Source organism: Lampetra planeri, chromosome 32 (assembly GCF_965212315.1).
Source record: "Lampetra planeri chromosome 32, kcLamPlan1.2.h2, whole genome shotgun sequence".
Classification (NCBI taxonomy): Eukaryota; Metazoa; Chordata; class Hyperoartia; order Petromyzontiformes; family Petromyzontidae; genus Lampetra; species Lampetra planeri.
Window position 1 is genome coordinate 10,692,288 of NC_136138.1, and position 14,873 is coordinate 10,707,160.

The 14,873-nt window shown below is 41.0% G+C and overlaps 1 protein-coding gene across 1 annotated transcript; it reads right to left on the reverse strand.

The window, feature by feature from the left end:
- Positions 1–727: 727 nt before the first annotated feature.
- On the reverse strand, positions 728–13,891 carry FAM50A (family with sequence similarity 50 member A). The gene is made up of 13 exons (XM_078609762.1): positions 13,628–13,891; positions 12,083–12,167; positions 11,708–11,807; positions 11,109–11,236; positions 10,846–10,928; positions 6,794–6,860; positions 6,459–6,520; positions 5,911–5,987; positions 5,599–5,653; positions 3,716–3,764; positions 2,748–2,818; positions 2,180–2,290; positions 728–979 (listed from the first exon to the last, which is right to left on the reverse strand). Exons 1-13 carry the CDS (start codon positions 13,736–13,738, stop codon positions 971–973), a joined length of 1,008 nt encoding a protein of 335 aa, XP_078465888.1. The 5' UTR covers positions 13,739–13,891; the 3' UTR covers positions 728–970.
- Between the last annotated feature and the right edge of the window lie 982 nt (positions 13,892–14,873).

Here is a 14,873-nt window from a genome sequence, read left to right on the forward strand (position 1 = left end):
GGAATTATTACGGCTGCGTTAAAAAGTGTGGCCCCTCTGGGACGCACGTGCTGGTAGGCAGGCGCTGCGGGAGAACTTGATTTCCCCGCAGATCTGGACGGAAGCGCACTTTGTTAAGTAAAGCAAGTTTTAAACTAATAATACGCGACTTGGGTAGCGTGCGCCGCTGCCAAGCAAAGTCAAACATAAGTCGAGCTGCTCCGCTCTGCCCCCGACTCTACAAATGTCTTGCCACATTCCATTGGCATCTCGGTAATAATAACCCTTTCAGGTGTTGACACGGTTATTATAAGCGAGACTTTACTGCTGCTGCTGGGAAGGCCTCGGCAGGCTAAGCCAATGTATCGGTTAACTCGACCGGCATCAGTGAGATGAGCTTATAACATTTCACAAGTTTAAACTATTTTTTGGTCAATGAGTTTGCTGGTAGGTTAGTAATTTATCAATTTTACACCTCTTTGGCTGACAATATGCAGAAAAGCTACATTTTCCTCTTGAAAATAGCAACATCCTGCTTATATATTGATTTTCTCCAAGTTATTCAACTAAGATCTTAGGCAAATTGTTGGCAGTATATCTTAGAAATATGTAAATAGGACAATACCATGTAACCCTGCATTGATGGTACAGTTTAAACAAAATACTGTTCCGATAATTAATTTAGTTAATTTGTAACAGAATTGAGGCTACATAAAAGTTAGGTATATAAATCACCCGCGAAAAAACACGAGGTATTAAAATTTTATTTGACATTTTACAAATGAAAGCAAATACATATATGACACAAGTGGACTAATTTATACACGATTTAATTCATCTATACATAAGCAATTCAAGGACTTTCACAACAGCAAATATTAGCGTGATGTATTGAAAGACTGTAGAGAGACCAGTCTGCAGCTTCTGAATATTTCCTCTTGGCAACGTCCATTCCCACTGGGGCCAGGCTCCATGAAAAACTCAAAATAAATCATCGAATCTGGAGGGGGGCAAAGAGAGTATGTTAAAACACGAACATAATTTACTATGTGCTTAATTATCTGCGAACGAAAAAGTGTCACATTGATTCATTACTCTTTTACAAAAAAAAACTCACGTTTGGCAGCATGCCAATGAGTGCAATACCAGGGTAACACTCTTCATTCAAACTCAAATCTCGGTAAAAGTGAAAAAGTCTGGCATAAATGGCAGTGATGCATTTGCTGCTTTGTGTACATGCTGTGCTACTTTGGCTGCATTTGGCTTTCTGGAAGCGTCGCAGTATTTATGGTCAAAGAACCCTGGGTGGTGAACTGGCAGCAATGAAGCATCGTGTTGCTTCTCTGCAGCACATCAGGGAAGTTTTTACATCCAATGAAAAAAACCACGGAGCTACAAATGTGCTAATTATTGTAATGTTTTGTCAATAATTAAACTTTCCATGCCAGCCACAAGCCCTGTAATTCCATTGAGACATATACTATTAGTCTACATTTCAATAAGGCTTACTTTTCAAATTTCCCACATAAACCAGGTCCCTTGCTTCAGTTTGAAATAAAATTTCATTAAATTATTTAAAATCATAACATTTGAGACTGCTCCTGTCCGTGACCAAATCACCCAGAATGCACCAGATAACATCAGATTTCAGAAGCAAAGCGGCAGGCTTCAGCCTAGATGGTGCTTGGGATGGGCAGACAATATGTATGACACAGATTTTATAGGCTGCTAAGGAGTTACATTGTCAGCAGAGGGCGGTGTTGCGAAATCCATCGTCACACTGTACTGTAGTCAAAAGACTATGCTCCCTGTCAGCATTCACCAACCAGCATTCACCAACATGGTGAAGTATGGTTAAATAACCCCCACGACCTTGAGGGGACCTCATCCAACAGTGGCATGACAAAAGGGCTGTAGATATAAGTGACACTGCTTTTGTAATCCGTGCAGAAATTGAACTGTGCATTTTAGCACGCATTTACGACCGACATAAAAGTGCAATATAAGGTATGTTTGTATCTGGGAATGCATTTGGACAGGTATCGAACACAATACGGTTTTTCAGTAAGGCAGTTCTTGCCAACCCCATTCGTCAACAGATTACATCCCCGTTGCTCCGAGGACCTCTACAGCTCTGTGGGTGAACAGCGGGCATGGGGGGGGGGTAGGGGTTCTGTGCAGTGTGTGAAGTCCAACTCACCGTGTACTTGTCCCACTTCTTCTCGGGGTCATATGGCTCCCAGCGGCTCGCCGGGAAAATGTGCTTGTTCTTCTCGTACCAGCAGCGCAGGACCACTTTGCCTGCGTGAGACTGGGAAAACAAGGAAAATCATCACCCGTGTCTGTAGAACTTCTTTCGCACCGTATGTAGCCAACCGTGCTAATCGGAGGTTTGTATAATTAAGCATTGACATGTAACACTTAATAACGATTTGAATTCTATATCCAGGAAAGTCTCAACATTTGTTCTAAGGAGGTGTTTTTCTTGGGATATTTACCAAATTGAGCAGTTTTGTTTGGGAATAAATGGAGAACTATCTTCAAGTAACTAGAGAAAAAGTTAATTATTCAATCTTAATTATTCAGTTTTTCCTCTTCTTTACATGCACGTGTATGTTTTGATTAAAGTTTCATGTATTTTGTTCAATAAAATGTCGATAACACTCTTGAGTATTGTATGCGTGTTGCTGCATCTTCCAAGGTTACATTGCACAACGGTGACCACGATGTTCATGCCGAGTCGCCGAATGGAAATCACCATCGCTTACCTCGTCCTTCTCCACCGTGGCATCGTTGAACAACCGAATGTCGTCGTGAACATCAAAACTGAAGAGCGGACCTGAACACAGGGACAGATAAAAATGTATACAATGAACGCTTCAAACTAGATTCCAGTATCAGACCTTGCACATTCAGCCCCTTTGTCAAACCACTGCTGGATAAGGGCCTCCCCCCTTCCATCCAATCACTATGCAGGTTCTATCCTCTTTAACTTCTGACTATTACATTGGGTGCATTTACAGGTAATTTTATCAGTCAGTGGATGTGAAATGTTTGATGCTGCATTAATTTTTCTACTATAATTGTAATTTTCTGTAACTGCAAACAGTTCCATTGAGCAGTGCTACGATATAAAAATACAAAAGGGGCAGTGTACCAATGGACGTTGGATGCAATTAGCTTTTTCAGTTATAAAACGATTACACTGACAGGTGGGCAAGCATGGAAATCTATGGTCAGCCAGCCAAACAATTGCAAAGTCTTAATACCCAAAGGCTAGTTGGAATGGGGAAATTGGTATTGAATCATAAGGGGCTCTCATCTGATTAAACTACAAAATCAATCAGTTCACAATACTTGACGAAAGACAGGACACAATGTCCTCATTATCACTAAAACAAACCAGATTATTAATGGCCAGGTCACAAGCATCTGCTCATTTTATATAATTCAGGAAAAGAATGCTGGGTGACAATAGTAATTAACACAAAACATTCCCCAACTCATTTAGAATTTCACTTCAGATTGTGTAGATGTTACAAAACGCATGCTTACGTCACATACAATCTCTGAAGGGTATCAGTGAATGATGCCAATTGTAAGAATATAGCCTGGACTGGAAAGAGGCCAAAACTTCTTAGTGTGGCAATTATGCATGAGGGGACGGAACTCCCATAAGGATTTTACTGCAGCGGCACAAATGTGGCACACACAAACACAAAGTTTGCTCACTTACCACTCTTGCCCCTGGCTTTAGTCACGATGAAATCGTAAAAGGAATAATGCTGTAAACAGAAGCATAAAGACACTCAAATGAAGACCCTCAAACATCAACTCATTATGCTTGAGAAAGCCAAAAACAATGAGAAATTGGCCAAGAAGGAATGGGCAATATTAACGAAAATGTACCCCAATACCAGTCAACAAATTATCACACCACAGACAGGTTTGCACAGACGTAGCAATGTGATAGTAAATGCACTGCATTAGCTGTAACATACGTATCTCAAATACTAGAAAACACATTAAGTATTCATAGAAAGTCGATTTCACACCCTTTGCAAGTACATTCATTGACTGAATCTGTAGACTTTTTAAATTAACACTTTTGCTATTTATGTTTTGTGCATAGTTATTATGTACCGAGTTTTTTTGTTTTAATGTCAGCTAATCAAGTAAATGCCATTTTACGTGCAACAGTGAAGCGCATTGTATTTCAAGCCATAGAGCCATGTTGCTTGACATTAAGGCTTCTTAGAACTTTTAAGAGTGCTTGCGGGTACGTTTGATAGAATTAGTTATAGCTCACATTACAATATTGCTGCTCGATCTTGTCTTCAAGGCTAGAGATAAATAATTTTTTGCACTAATCCACACGGACTTAATAGAAGAGCCATTTTATAACATTTTAATGTGCACTGTATTTCATCCAGCCTTGAAACAAACTGCTTACAATCTAATGTAACCAGTCTGCATAACAGATTTGGATTCAGGTAGTTGGCTTCAAAGTACGGTACATTTAATTTCAGTCAAATAAAATCTTGTTTTTTAAAAAATATACTTTTGCAATAAAACATAATTATTAAGCAAGGCATCTTGCATTCATTAATTCCCTTGTCACTGCTGGTTATACACAATATTCTCATCTCAGGGACAGATGGTTCTGTTGCTGGTTGATTAATGTTACTTGGGAATAATTAGTGTTACAGGCAAGCAGCACAGACCCATAACGCATAGGGGTCATTCAAGTTCACGGAGCATTATCGTCATCTAAGCATGGCTTATATGTGTTTTCGTCCTTCATGATTCTTAATCAACATCCATCAGGTATTACTGCTGGATAATTCATTATCATGGTCAATCCCAGACAAGCTTTTCCTTAGCAAATCAATTTTAATAAGGTATTCACATCTGCTTAATGTGCCCTGCTTTGCTTACCCGGATCTGAACAGATGACAAGCATGACCTTATGTACAAAAAAAATCCACATCCAATTTGTCTACACAACATGCGAGCAATTGAGCAAGGTGAAGTAGACTGGAGTATCAAGGCCAATAATTTCCACAAAAAATAACTTCATCAGTTGATGACATAATAACCTAATATGGCAATGATATTTTACAGATGCACATTCAAGCTACACATAAAACAAAAGCTGGTTTCAGTCGACAACTACTATAATGCATTGTGTCACTGCCTGGATGGCTGTTAACATAAATGTCTTTAAGTTTTGGCTCTCAATTTTTGATAAGCACCCAAGAAAATATTGCATTGTGAATTGAGTAAACAACCCAATTTCGTGCAAATGCTTCTAAAAAGGGTGCAGTATTGTTTTACTATATTATTTAATTCTGGTTGTAAACCTAATTAGAACAGCTTCATGTTTCACTGTGACTAATTGCAGCATGTAAAGTATGATGCTTAAAAAAGGTATGGTGTAGATCTGGCAAGGAAATTAAAACACATAAAAAATTACAATAACATGATATGCCTGTTGAAAAGCTTGGTGTGTTTTTGCAGCTGCTTATGGATATTTTTGCAGATGTAATCCTATACAATAACAAAGGACATAAATGCGAATTTGATTAGCATTGGAACCTGTGCCTGGGTAATACCTACATGAGGAATGATCAAATCCTCTTTGATATACATCAGCTGTTCCACTCCAGAAGTTCTAAACAATGGAACAAATCACATAACAAGAACATGAGATGCATAATTCAAGCTGTAGGGAATGCTGCGCAATGAATACACATGAAACGCCAACAAATAGAGACATCCAAGTGTAATAAAACGTTTAAAATATCAAAGCAAGACAGACGTTAATCAATCACTGCAATGTATATGGGACCAATGCAGCTACCAAAAACCACATGGTAAACTCCAGTGATGATCCCTTGGTGAAATAGTTTGTGTAATCAAAAGCATCACCTGAGCTCACTGAAGTCCTTCCGCAGCATTTCTAGGCACTTCTGTAGGAACTGCTGGATGGTGTTTCCCTTCTTCATCTGTAAGTAAAACATGTGGCATTTGCACAGGATGGTGAAAACTTGCTATGTAATGACTACATTGAGTCTAGCTTGAACAATCGTCACAAACTCATGAGATTCAATCCGCAATGCATTCACCAAAAAGGTCTTTCACTAAAAACATAGTCTATCATATGATACACCCATGTCAGACCATGAGAAAAACTACAATTAGTTTATTGGGATACAAATCACAGATTTATAAAAAAAATAACTCTTAGCAGTGACATTATTGTTGTAACACTGATCATAAACAATACAATTTTGTTCGAGTTTTATCATGGCTAAATCAAGGCAATGTTTTGATTCTGGTCTCGATATGGATAGTCCCCAGGGTGCTGTGAATTATGGCCCCTTTCTCTGCGGTCTGGGTGCATTGCGAGTCCAGTGTGCCAAGTCTTAATTTTACTGATGTATCATTCTAAGGAGGAACAGATAAACGCTACGTACCCGGACAGTCTTTCTGTGCCCAGAGCCATCCCAGTAGCTGTAGGTGATCACAATCTCCTCGTCTGAGTGGATTAATACAAGTTAAAACGCAGAAAAGCACTTCGCACCAGAATGTCATATTTTTTATGCAAAAATAAATTCCATATCCTTAAATAAATGCACAACCTAAACCATACAAAACAACTCAATTCCATGGTGCCAATATAAAAACATAAGCAGTAATTATTATTCAAGTAAACATAACATTTACCGAGTTATTGATAAGACCAAAAAACAATGCAAAGAAGCCCTAATAATCCAGGTACATGCTTTTGCTGGTGTTAGTCACCACTCACTTTTGATTTTCTCTTGCTGGCTCTCCCACTCCTGTCTCAGCTCTTCTCTCAATCTGTTGTCTTCCTCCTACGAAAATTATAACAAGAAACACAGCCAGGTTGAACACAAATCCATCGTAAATTAGAGAAGCATTCACTTGCGATTTAACAGTGGATAATCTGTTCCTTCAAGATGAACCTATAAGTTGGGCTGATTATATTATAATCGATGTGTTGATACGGTATTTAAGTAAAATTTCATTTAGGGCAGGAAAGTTAACTCGGCTGTTTGTCAGAGTGCCACAGGAGCTTTAATAATGTCCAAGGTGGAGAGAATTCAGGTAAAATATGTCAGCGACAGCACGAGTTGTCCATAAGCGCCTCAGCACAATGCTGAGAAAACATCTGATCTATGCTTCACCCTCTGTAATCAAATAGCAAATTCACAATGTAAAAGATAAACAGACATTACTTCACCACTTTGATGTGTTTTGCCCTACTTGACATCATTATGTGTACATATGAACCTTATGACGGGACCCTGGGGTCCCATAAGCCCCCGGGGGGCTCTCGCATAAACATTATATTATAATGTAAACAAAAACTTTGCTCTTTTTCACCAATAAATTTAAAGGAATGGTGGCAAGTGCCATCTTATTAAACTATGCCTTTAAAATTGAAAACTACTTGCTTGCAGTACCTCTATTTAAATACATGATCGAAAAAATAATTTACACCCCTCTGTCAATCATCGGGTTTCTCAGTGTGGATTTGTGAACACACTTTGTAAACAGTACATAAAATAGTACGCGCTTTCAATGCGCTGTTCATATTGTAACAAGCGTTGATACCAATGTTACTCTACAGAGTAGTGGGTCGCCGCTCCTCTTATCCACATTGATGCGAGCGGTATGTGGGGATTCATCTTCTTGGTTCTTTCGGTAAAGTCACGTAGAAGGGAAGTAATAAAATAATAAAAATAAAACATAATAAAATGAAATAATTCTCACGACGTTTCGGCTACAACGCAAGCAGCCGTCTTCAGGTGAAGAATGAGACACTACCAAGCTAGGAGCTTATATATAAACTGGGTTGGAGGTGGAAGAGCGCCTTAACAAAAAAGAATGTGCATATGAAGAGGAATTTAGCATATTCATGGAAAATGCGTAGGAGGTGGGCGGGGGGGGGGGTTTCAAAGGCATATTATGCCCATGCATTATGCAGGATCAACAGCACCAAGGGGGGGGTGCAGGGAGTAGCATTAACAAAGGAAAGGAATGTTATTGATATGTAGCTGCAGTTACTAAACAACCACGTAGAAAACTAAAGTATAAACTACATAAAAAACTAAAGTATAAATTGCATAGCACCATCAGTATACTTACTATACTCTACAATAAGCTGAGTTACTAACAGCAAGTAATACATTACAATTCTACGTCGTAACCACCCATACGGATACTTATCTAAAACCGGATTCCCACCACCATCCATCCCAGAAGAATTCTCTCATCAAGACTCTATATCATAGAGCCCAATGCATCTCCGACCATGAACACATTTCCAGTGAACTCAAACACGTACGCCAAGCTCTTAAGGCTAATGGTTACTCCGACTACACAATCCGCAAAGCCATCACTCCAACCATCAAGAAGGATCCTGTTGAGGAGCCTTTCAAAACCATCACCTTACCCTACATTGCTGGGGTCACAAAAAAGATCTCCAAAATCCTGATTAAACACAAGATCCAGGTCCGATTCAATACAGTACATAAAATCCGTGATCTGGTACCGTCTGTAAAAGATGTGGTTCCAGACATACAGTACCCTGGTGTCTACAAACTAAGTTGCCTCTGTGGTAGCAGTTACATTGGGGAAACCAAACGACATGTCTCGGACCGCATCCGTGAACATAAAGCTGACCTGAAACACGGTAGGACAAACACCTCAGCCGTGGCAGATCACTGTTACAACTCAGTGGGCTCACATGACATTGACTTCTCCAAGACAGAGGTTCTCTGCAAGCCATCTGGCTATCATGAGAGATTCGTTCATGAGGCGATCCACATATACAAACACAGAGACAATTTTAACCGAGAAGATGGATTCTGGCTTAGCAATCATTGGAAGGACATAATAAACCATTTCGATACACATTAGGGTGGGTAGAATAATACATAGTGTTATGTTGAAATGTATAAGGTATAGGGTGGTTTATAGTAATACAGTATATAATTTAATGTTGGGTTTATCTATGGCAGTATATAGTACGGTATATGCTCGTGTGATGTAAGAGAATAAAGTTTAGATGGAAGCATATTATATAATTTTTACGACGTAGAATTGTAATGTATTACTTGCTGTTAGTAACTCAGCTTATTGTAGAGTATAGTAAGTATAATGATGGTGCTATGCAATTTATACTTTAGTTTTTTATGTAGTTTATACTTTAGTTTTCTACGTGGTTGTTTAGTAACTGCAGCTACATATCAATAACATTCCTTTCCTTTGTTAATGCTACTCCCTGCACCCCCCCTTGGTGCTGTTGATCCTGCATAATGCATGGGCATAATATGCCTTTGAAACCCCCCCCCGCCCACCTCCTACGCATTTTCCATGAATATGCTAAATTCCTCTTCATATGCACATTCTTTTTTGTTAAGGCGCTCTTCCACCTCCAACCCAGTTTATATATAAGCTCCTAGCTTGGTAGTGTCTCATTCTTCACCTGAAGACGGCTGCTTGCGTTGTAGCCGAAACGTCGTGAGAATTATTTCATTTTATTATGTTTTATTTTTATTATTTTATTACTTCCCTTCTACGTGACTTTACCGAAAGAACCAGGAAGATGAATCCCTGCAGTCACGAAAGCTTTAAATCGAAAGGTATGTGAGGACTAATGTTTTTTTTTGCGGTTAAGCCAATCTGCACAGATGCATACGGACAAGAGAGTATTATCAAACAAGAGGAATTAACGGTGCAACGCATCTCATCTGTTAAATATCTGCAGGTAATAGGATTGTCATCGATTGATCCTGGCTGCAGACATTGGTAGGTCACACGTAATAATGAAGATAAGAGAGCAGTTTCACTGTATTATGCATCCTGTTATGACAAATTAAGGACTTAAGTCGTGTAGGCAGTTTGAGCAGCTTTGGATACGACTTATGATCCTGCCCATATCCGAGCATGGAGTGCATTCGCTTGTTAAGCTCTTCTGCGCATTCGTCCTCGCTGCGCTTGGATGACATAACTGAATGATCTGCGCCGGGTGGGTCGCAGCGTTTTTGCGCGCGGTGGGGTAGAGTCGCCAAAAATAAATAAATTACGATTTTGACTTCCGTTTATTCGGGACCCTGGGGTCCTGCCATAAGGTTCATATGCAGGCTTTGCCAATAGTGGATGAGGGGCCTCTCCATGCCATGCAAGTCATGGGGGTCATTTGACCATACATCAGAATACTGGTCAAAGCAGGCATGTGAAGACAGATAATTGATGTGGGAACGAGTACACTACAATGGATATCAACTCCGGTTGTCGCCTGATGAGGCTGGTTATAATTACCGGCGAAACGTCGTACCCGAATTGTAAATGTTGTAGGTTTACTCTCCAACACACCGGTGTGCTGAACTAGTAATGAATTGCCACGTTTTGCTTACTTAACAAACCTTACTAATTGTCTGTCGGGTGGTGGCGGGTTTAACGACACATACTTGCGCGATCTAACCTAAATAAAAACTATTATGGACAATGGATATTGCCGAGCTGCCCTCTGCTGGCCACAACCAAGTCCCACAGCTTATACAAACTTAAGCAAGGTGGTCGCCCATCCAAGAACTATCTAGGCACAAATTTGCTGAGCACTGATGAGATCAGAAGCATCATCAATGACCTGATCATAGGTGAAATCATTATACTAAACGCTAAAATAATGCCTGCAAGAAGCTTGAACTCTTTTCGATTTTTTTAAGAAACCCCTACTCCTGCTTAAAGTACAGCATTGGAAATTAATGGAGGCATAGAATAGGTTTGCATGGCAGAAGATGGTTAAGACAAGCAATGATCAACACTGACCTCCCTGCCCCGGTCCGGAAGAAAGCTGGTGTCCACATCTGGATTTTTACCAATTTTTTTCTTTTTCACCGGGTACTCGATTTCTAAAACGAAATATGCAGTCAGCAACATCCAAATTACGGAAGCATCAAAAGTGAGTGGATACACATTTCAAACATTACAATGCACATTCGTGGGTCATTCGGAAGCAGGCAACGGTGTAACAAGATAACCTCTTTTACAGGGGTGCCCGAGGCTCAAGGTGTCAAGTTTTTCAGACAGACCTTCATCAGAGAGGCTGCTGTTGTAGTCTTCATCATCTTCCTCGCAATCGTTCAGACTGAACGACAAGCTGGCGATCTTTCTCTTCTGCTCCATCTTCTTTTCCTTCTCACGCTGCAGCTCCTGCTTCCTGCATTGATGGTAATGATTCAGCATCGGCTTTTTGCGCAGGAAGCACTTCCATCATGCTAATATCTCACAACTCATTTATGAAATGAAAACTCTGCAATGTTGAAAGCAGGCAGGGATAAGGGCAGCAATACAGGACTTAAGCAACAATTTACTGGCATGATTCCTTGTTAAAAGGTTTCAGTTTGGTGTTAACATCTTAACACCTGTTTTGTTGCCAGAAAAAAAAGGGGAAAACCTACTATCAAGAAAATCTACTTTAAATTCATCCTACACTAGTGGTAGGGGGTTCATGATGGGGGTTTTAACGTTGAGTACTTTGTGTTTAGGTAACACTTAACATAAACTAACTTGAAAGCAACTTCCAAAAATATTTGTAATAACTGGCGGAAGAGACTATGGCGGTGACGTCTCTTTGGCAACTGTACAGCAAGTGTGGGAATGCGCACAATTCATCCGCATCTGCACTCACAGCAATAGTTCCTTGCTAAGCTCCTTCTTGGCAAGCTGCTTCTCACGTTCTTTCACAAGCGCTTCCTGTCTCGCCTTCATATCATTCAGGGTCACCAGACCTGTGCAAGTGGCAGGAAAGATGGTGAAAAGAAAAATCAAAGAATTGTTCGGTACACTAACACACCACATTGCTCAGAAACTTACGCTGTGTGATGTTTCATTAGGACTTAATTGCTGGACCACGTAAGTAGGCGTGAATTTTTCTATTAAAACTTTGGATACCAATAACTTGTAAATTTGAATTATATAATTGTTTACATCAAGTTATAGCCATAAAACACGTGCATGTTGTTTTTATCAGTGATATAATGACAACTGATGCGATAGTGCTTACCCACTGTACTTGACTTGAGTTCCGCCTCCACAGCATCATAATGTGCTGAGAATTTTCTGTCAATGTTGGACTTGGCCAAGTTTTCCTGACAAGAACAATGATGCATTTGTTAAAACAGATTTGTGTTTTCATCATCAACCCCAAATGCAACACCACTATTTTTGTTTGTCATCCAAAGACAAAGCTATATGCTCATTACAACATCAGTTTAACACGTAGGCTTTCGCGACCAATATTATTCATAATCAACGTTTTTGGGTTTAGATCGCGTTATTTATAAATGTGTCGTAACCCTCCACCACCCGACACGGCCAATCAGTAAAAAAAAGTGTCACATTGACAAAAGACAAATAGTTCACTGCTTTAACCCACCGGTGTGTTGAAGCGTGAAACCACAACAATTTACAATTTGAGTACGACGTTTCGCTGGTATATAAGAACAGGAGACACAGCAGAGCCTCACCATTCTGGCGAATTGCCCGATGATGCTGGATGCAATTACCAGCGAAACGTCGTACTCAAATTGTAAATTGTTGTGGTTTCACGCTTCAACACACCGGTGGGCTAAAGCAGTGAACTATTTGTCTTTTGTCAACGTGACACTTTTTTTACTGATTGGTCGTGTCGGGTGGTGGAGGGTTACGACACATTTATAAATAACGCGATCTAAACCCAAAAATGTTGATTATGAATCATTCACAACATGTTTACATTCTTATTGCATATGATTTTCCAATGGTATACCTGGCTCCTACTACAGGAATGTGCAATTAACAAATTTGGTTCAGGGCTGTACATTTGGATAACCATTTAAAACATCGTTATAGCAAGGACACTTCGCTGTTGACTTTAGTTGATCAGCGACAATGATAACCACATGAACAGCACAGCTTCGCCATTTAACACGATTCAACTTAAAATAGTGTAAAACTGTATTAGACTTCTTCTCAGAATCCATATACTGTACATGTACGGCCCTTATACATCTACTGCTGAATGAAGACCTCCCCACACAATGCAGGTCGTGGGGGTTATACGACCATACTTCACCTCGCTGGTCAGTGCAAGAGAGTTGGTAACGGGAGCATAGACATGGAACCATCTAGTACAACAGTGCAACTTGATGGACTGCCCTCTTACTGACCACCACGTCGCCTCGAGTATCTCCGATACAATACATTCGTGTATTTATTGCGTAAGTTGTCTTCATTTAATACGTAATAGATAACTTTCGCATCACTACACGGTGCATCATTTCACTGGCTTTTATCAAGGGTCAAGATGTAAACGTGTCGCAGTTACAAAACAAACGTGCTTATTCTACACAAGACGGCGTTCAACACATTTGATTACAAGTCAAGAGAATACGTTTCCACTTCAACAAATAAGGAACCACGTTACGTGACTTAACGTTTAACGGTAATGTTTACATTGTTTCCCGAACTTCCCACATGCCCCCCACACCCACGACACGAGCCCGGGGTCATGTGTCCCCCGGCGGGGGGGAATTAGGAAACTCCTCGGGCATCGCAAAGGCCTACTCACCTCGGCAATCCTTATCTTGAGCGCTTCGAGCTGCTCCTTCTGCTGCTCGCGCTTCTTCATCAGCTGCATGGCCCTGCCAGCCTCGCTGGCGGCTCCCTTGTACTGCGCCATGTCTGGGGACTGAGCGAGTGAGGCTGCTAACGCGACCAGGAGAGACCGCGACGAGACAACGCTACCGCCGCCGCCGCCGAACAATGGCCGCCTTCACCACGACCGCCGGCTCGACGCGCTCGCTCTGCGCATGCGCGCGGAGTTGTTGAATCTGCTCGCGTGGGAACGCCTCACAACTCCCTCCCTCACGTGACCACCTGGGGTGACAATGCCACCAGTGTCCACCATGGGTAGTGTCCACCACCGTGGGTAGTGGTCACCTTGGGTAGTGTCCACCACCTTGGGCAGTGTCCACTACGGGCAGTGTCCACCATGGGTAGTGTTCACCACCTTGGGTATTGTCCACCACCTTGGGTATTGTCCACCACGGGTAGTGTTCACCACCATAGATAGTGTCCACCACCAAGGGTAGTGTCTACCACGGGCAGTGTCCAACATGAGTGGTGTCCACCATGAGCAGTGTCCACCATGGGTAGTGTCCACCTTGGGTAGTATCAACCATGGGCAGTGTTCACCATGATAAGTGTCCACCATAGGTAGTCCACCACGAGCAGTATCCACCATGGGTAGTGTCCACCTTGGTTAGTCAACCATGGGCAGTGTCCACCATGGGCAGAGTCCACCATGGGCAATATACACCATGGGCAGAAGCTTGGCGTACCTTATGTTTCACACCCCTATCCATTCCTCGATTATTTTATTGAACTCAATACAGTATTCCGATGGTCCTATGAATAGTTTTAGGCCTAAATAATGCGAGATAGACGTGGCCAAGCAAAACAAGTCCCGAAACAGTATTCGGTACAGATGGAATACAGATGGAAATCCATGCACTTGCTGTACTGTCATACCCTGGCAAGCCAGATGATGGGAGTTTAACGAATTGATGTGATCTGCCAAACCTCAATACTATGTTGGATGAAGGCCTCCTCATACCATATTGATGATAAGGGTTATGTGACCTTACTTCAGCATGATCAGTGCAGGTTAGTGATGGGGTGGGCATGTTTTGTCTTATGCTTATACGGTAAAGTAATTTGCATATGCTGCATGAGCATATTTTTTGTTTCACATTTCCTAACGCATTGATGAATAATGTCATGGGAACACGCCTATAAACATTGGCAATACACAA

Excerpts from the sequence above, each read along its gene's own strand:
- FAM50A (XM_078609762.1), bottom strand. The coding sequence starts at position 13,738 with ATGGCGCAGTACAAGGGAGCCGCCAGCGAGGCTGGCAGGGCCATGCAG. Across the intron at positions 11,808-12,082 it reads ACTCAAGTCAAGTACAGTGG|GTCTGGTGACCCTGAATGAT; the intron begins GTAAGCACTATC and ends CCACTTGCACAG. Across the intron at positions 5,654-5,910 it reads AAGGACTTCAGTGAGCTCAG|AACTTCTGGAGTGGAACAGC; the intron begins GTGATGCTTTTG and ends TCCATTGTTTAG.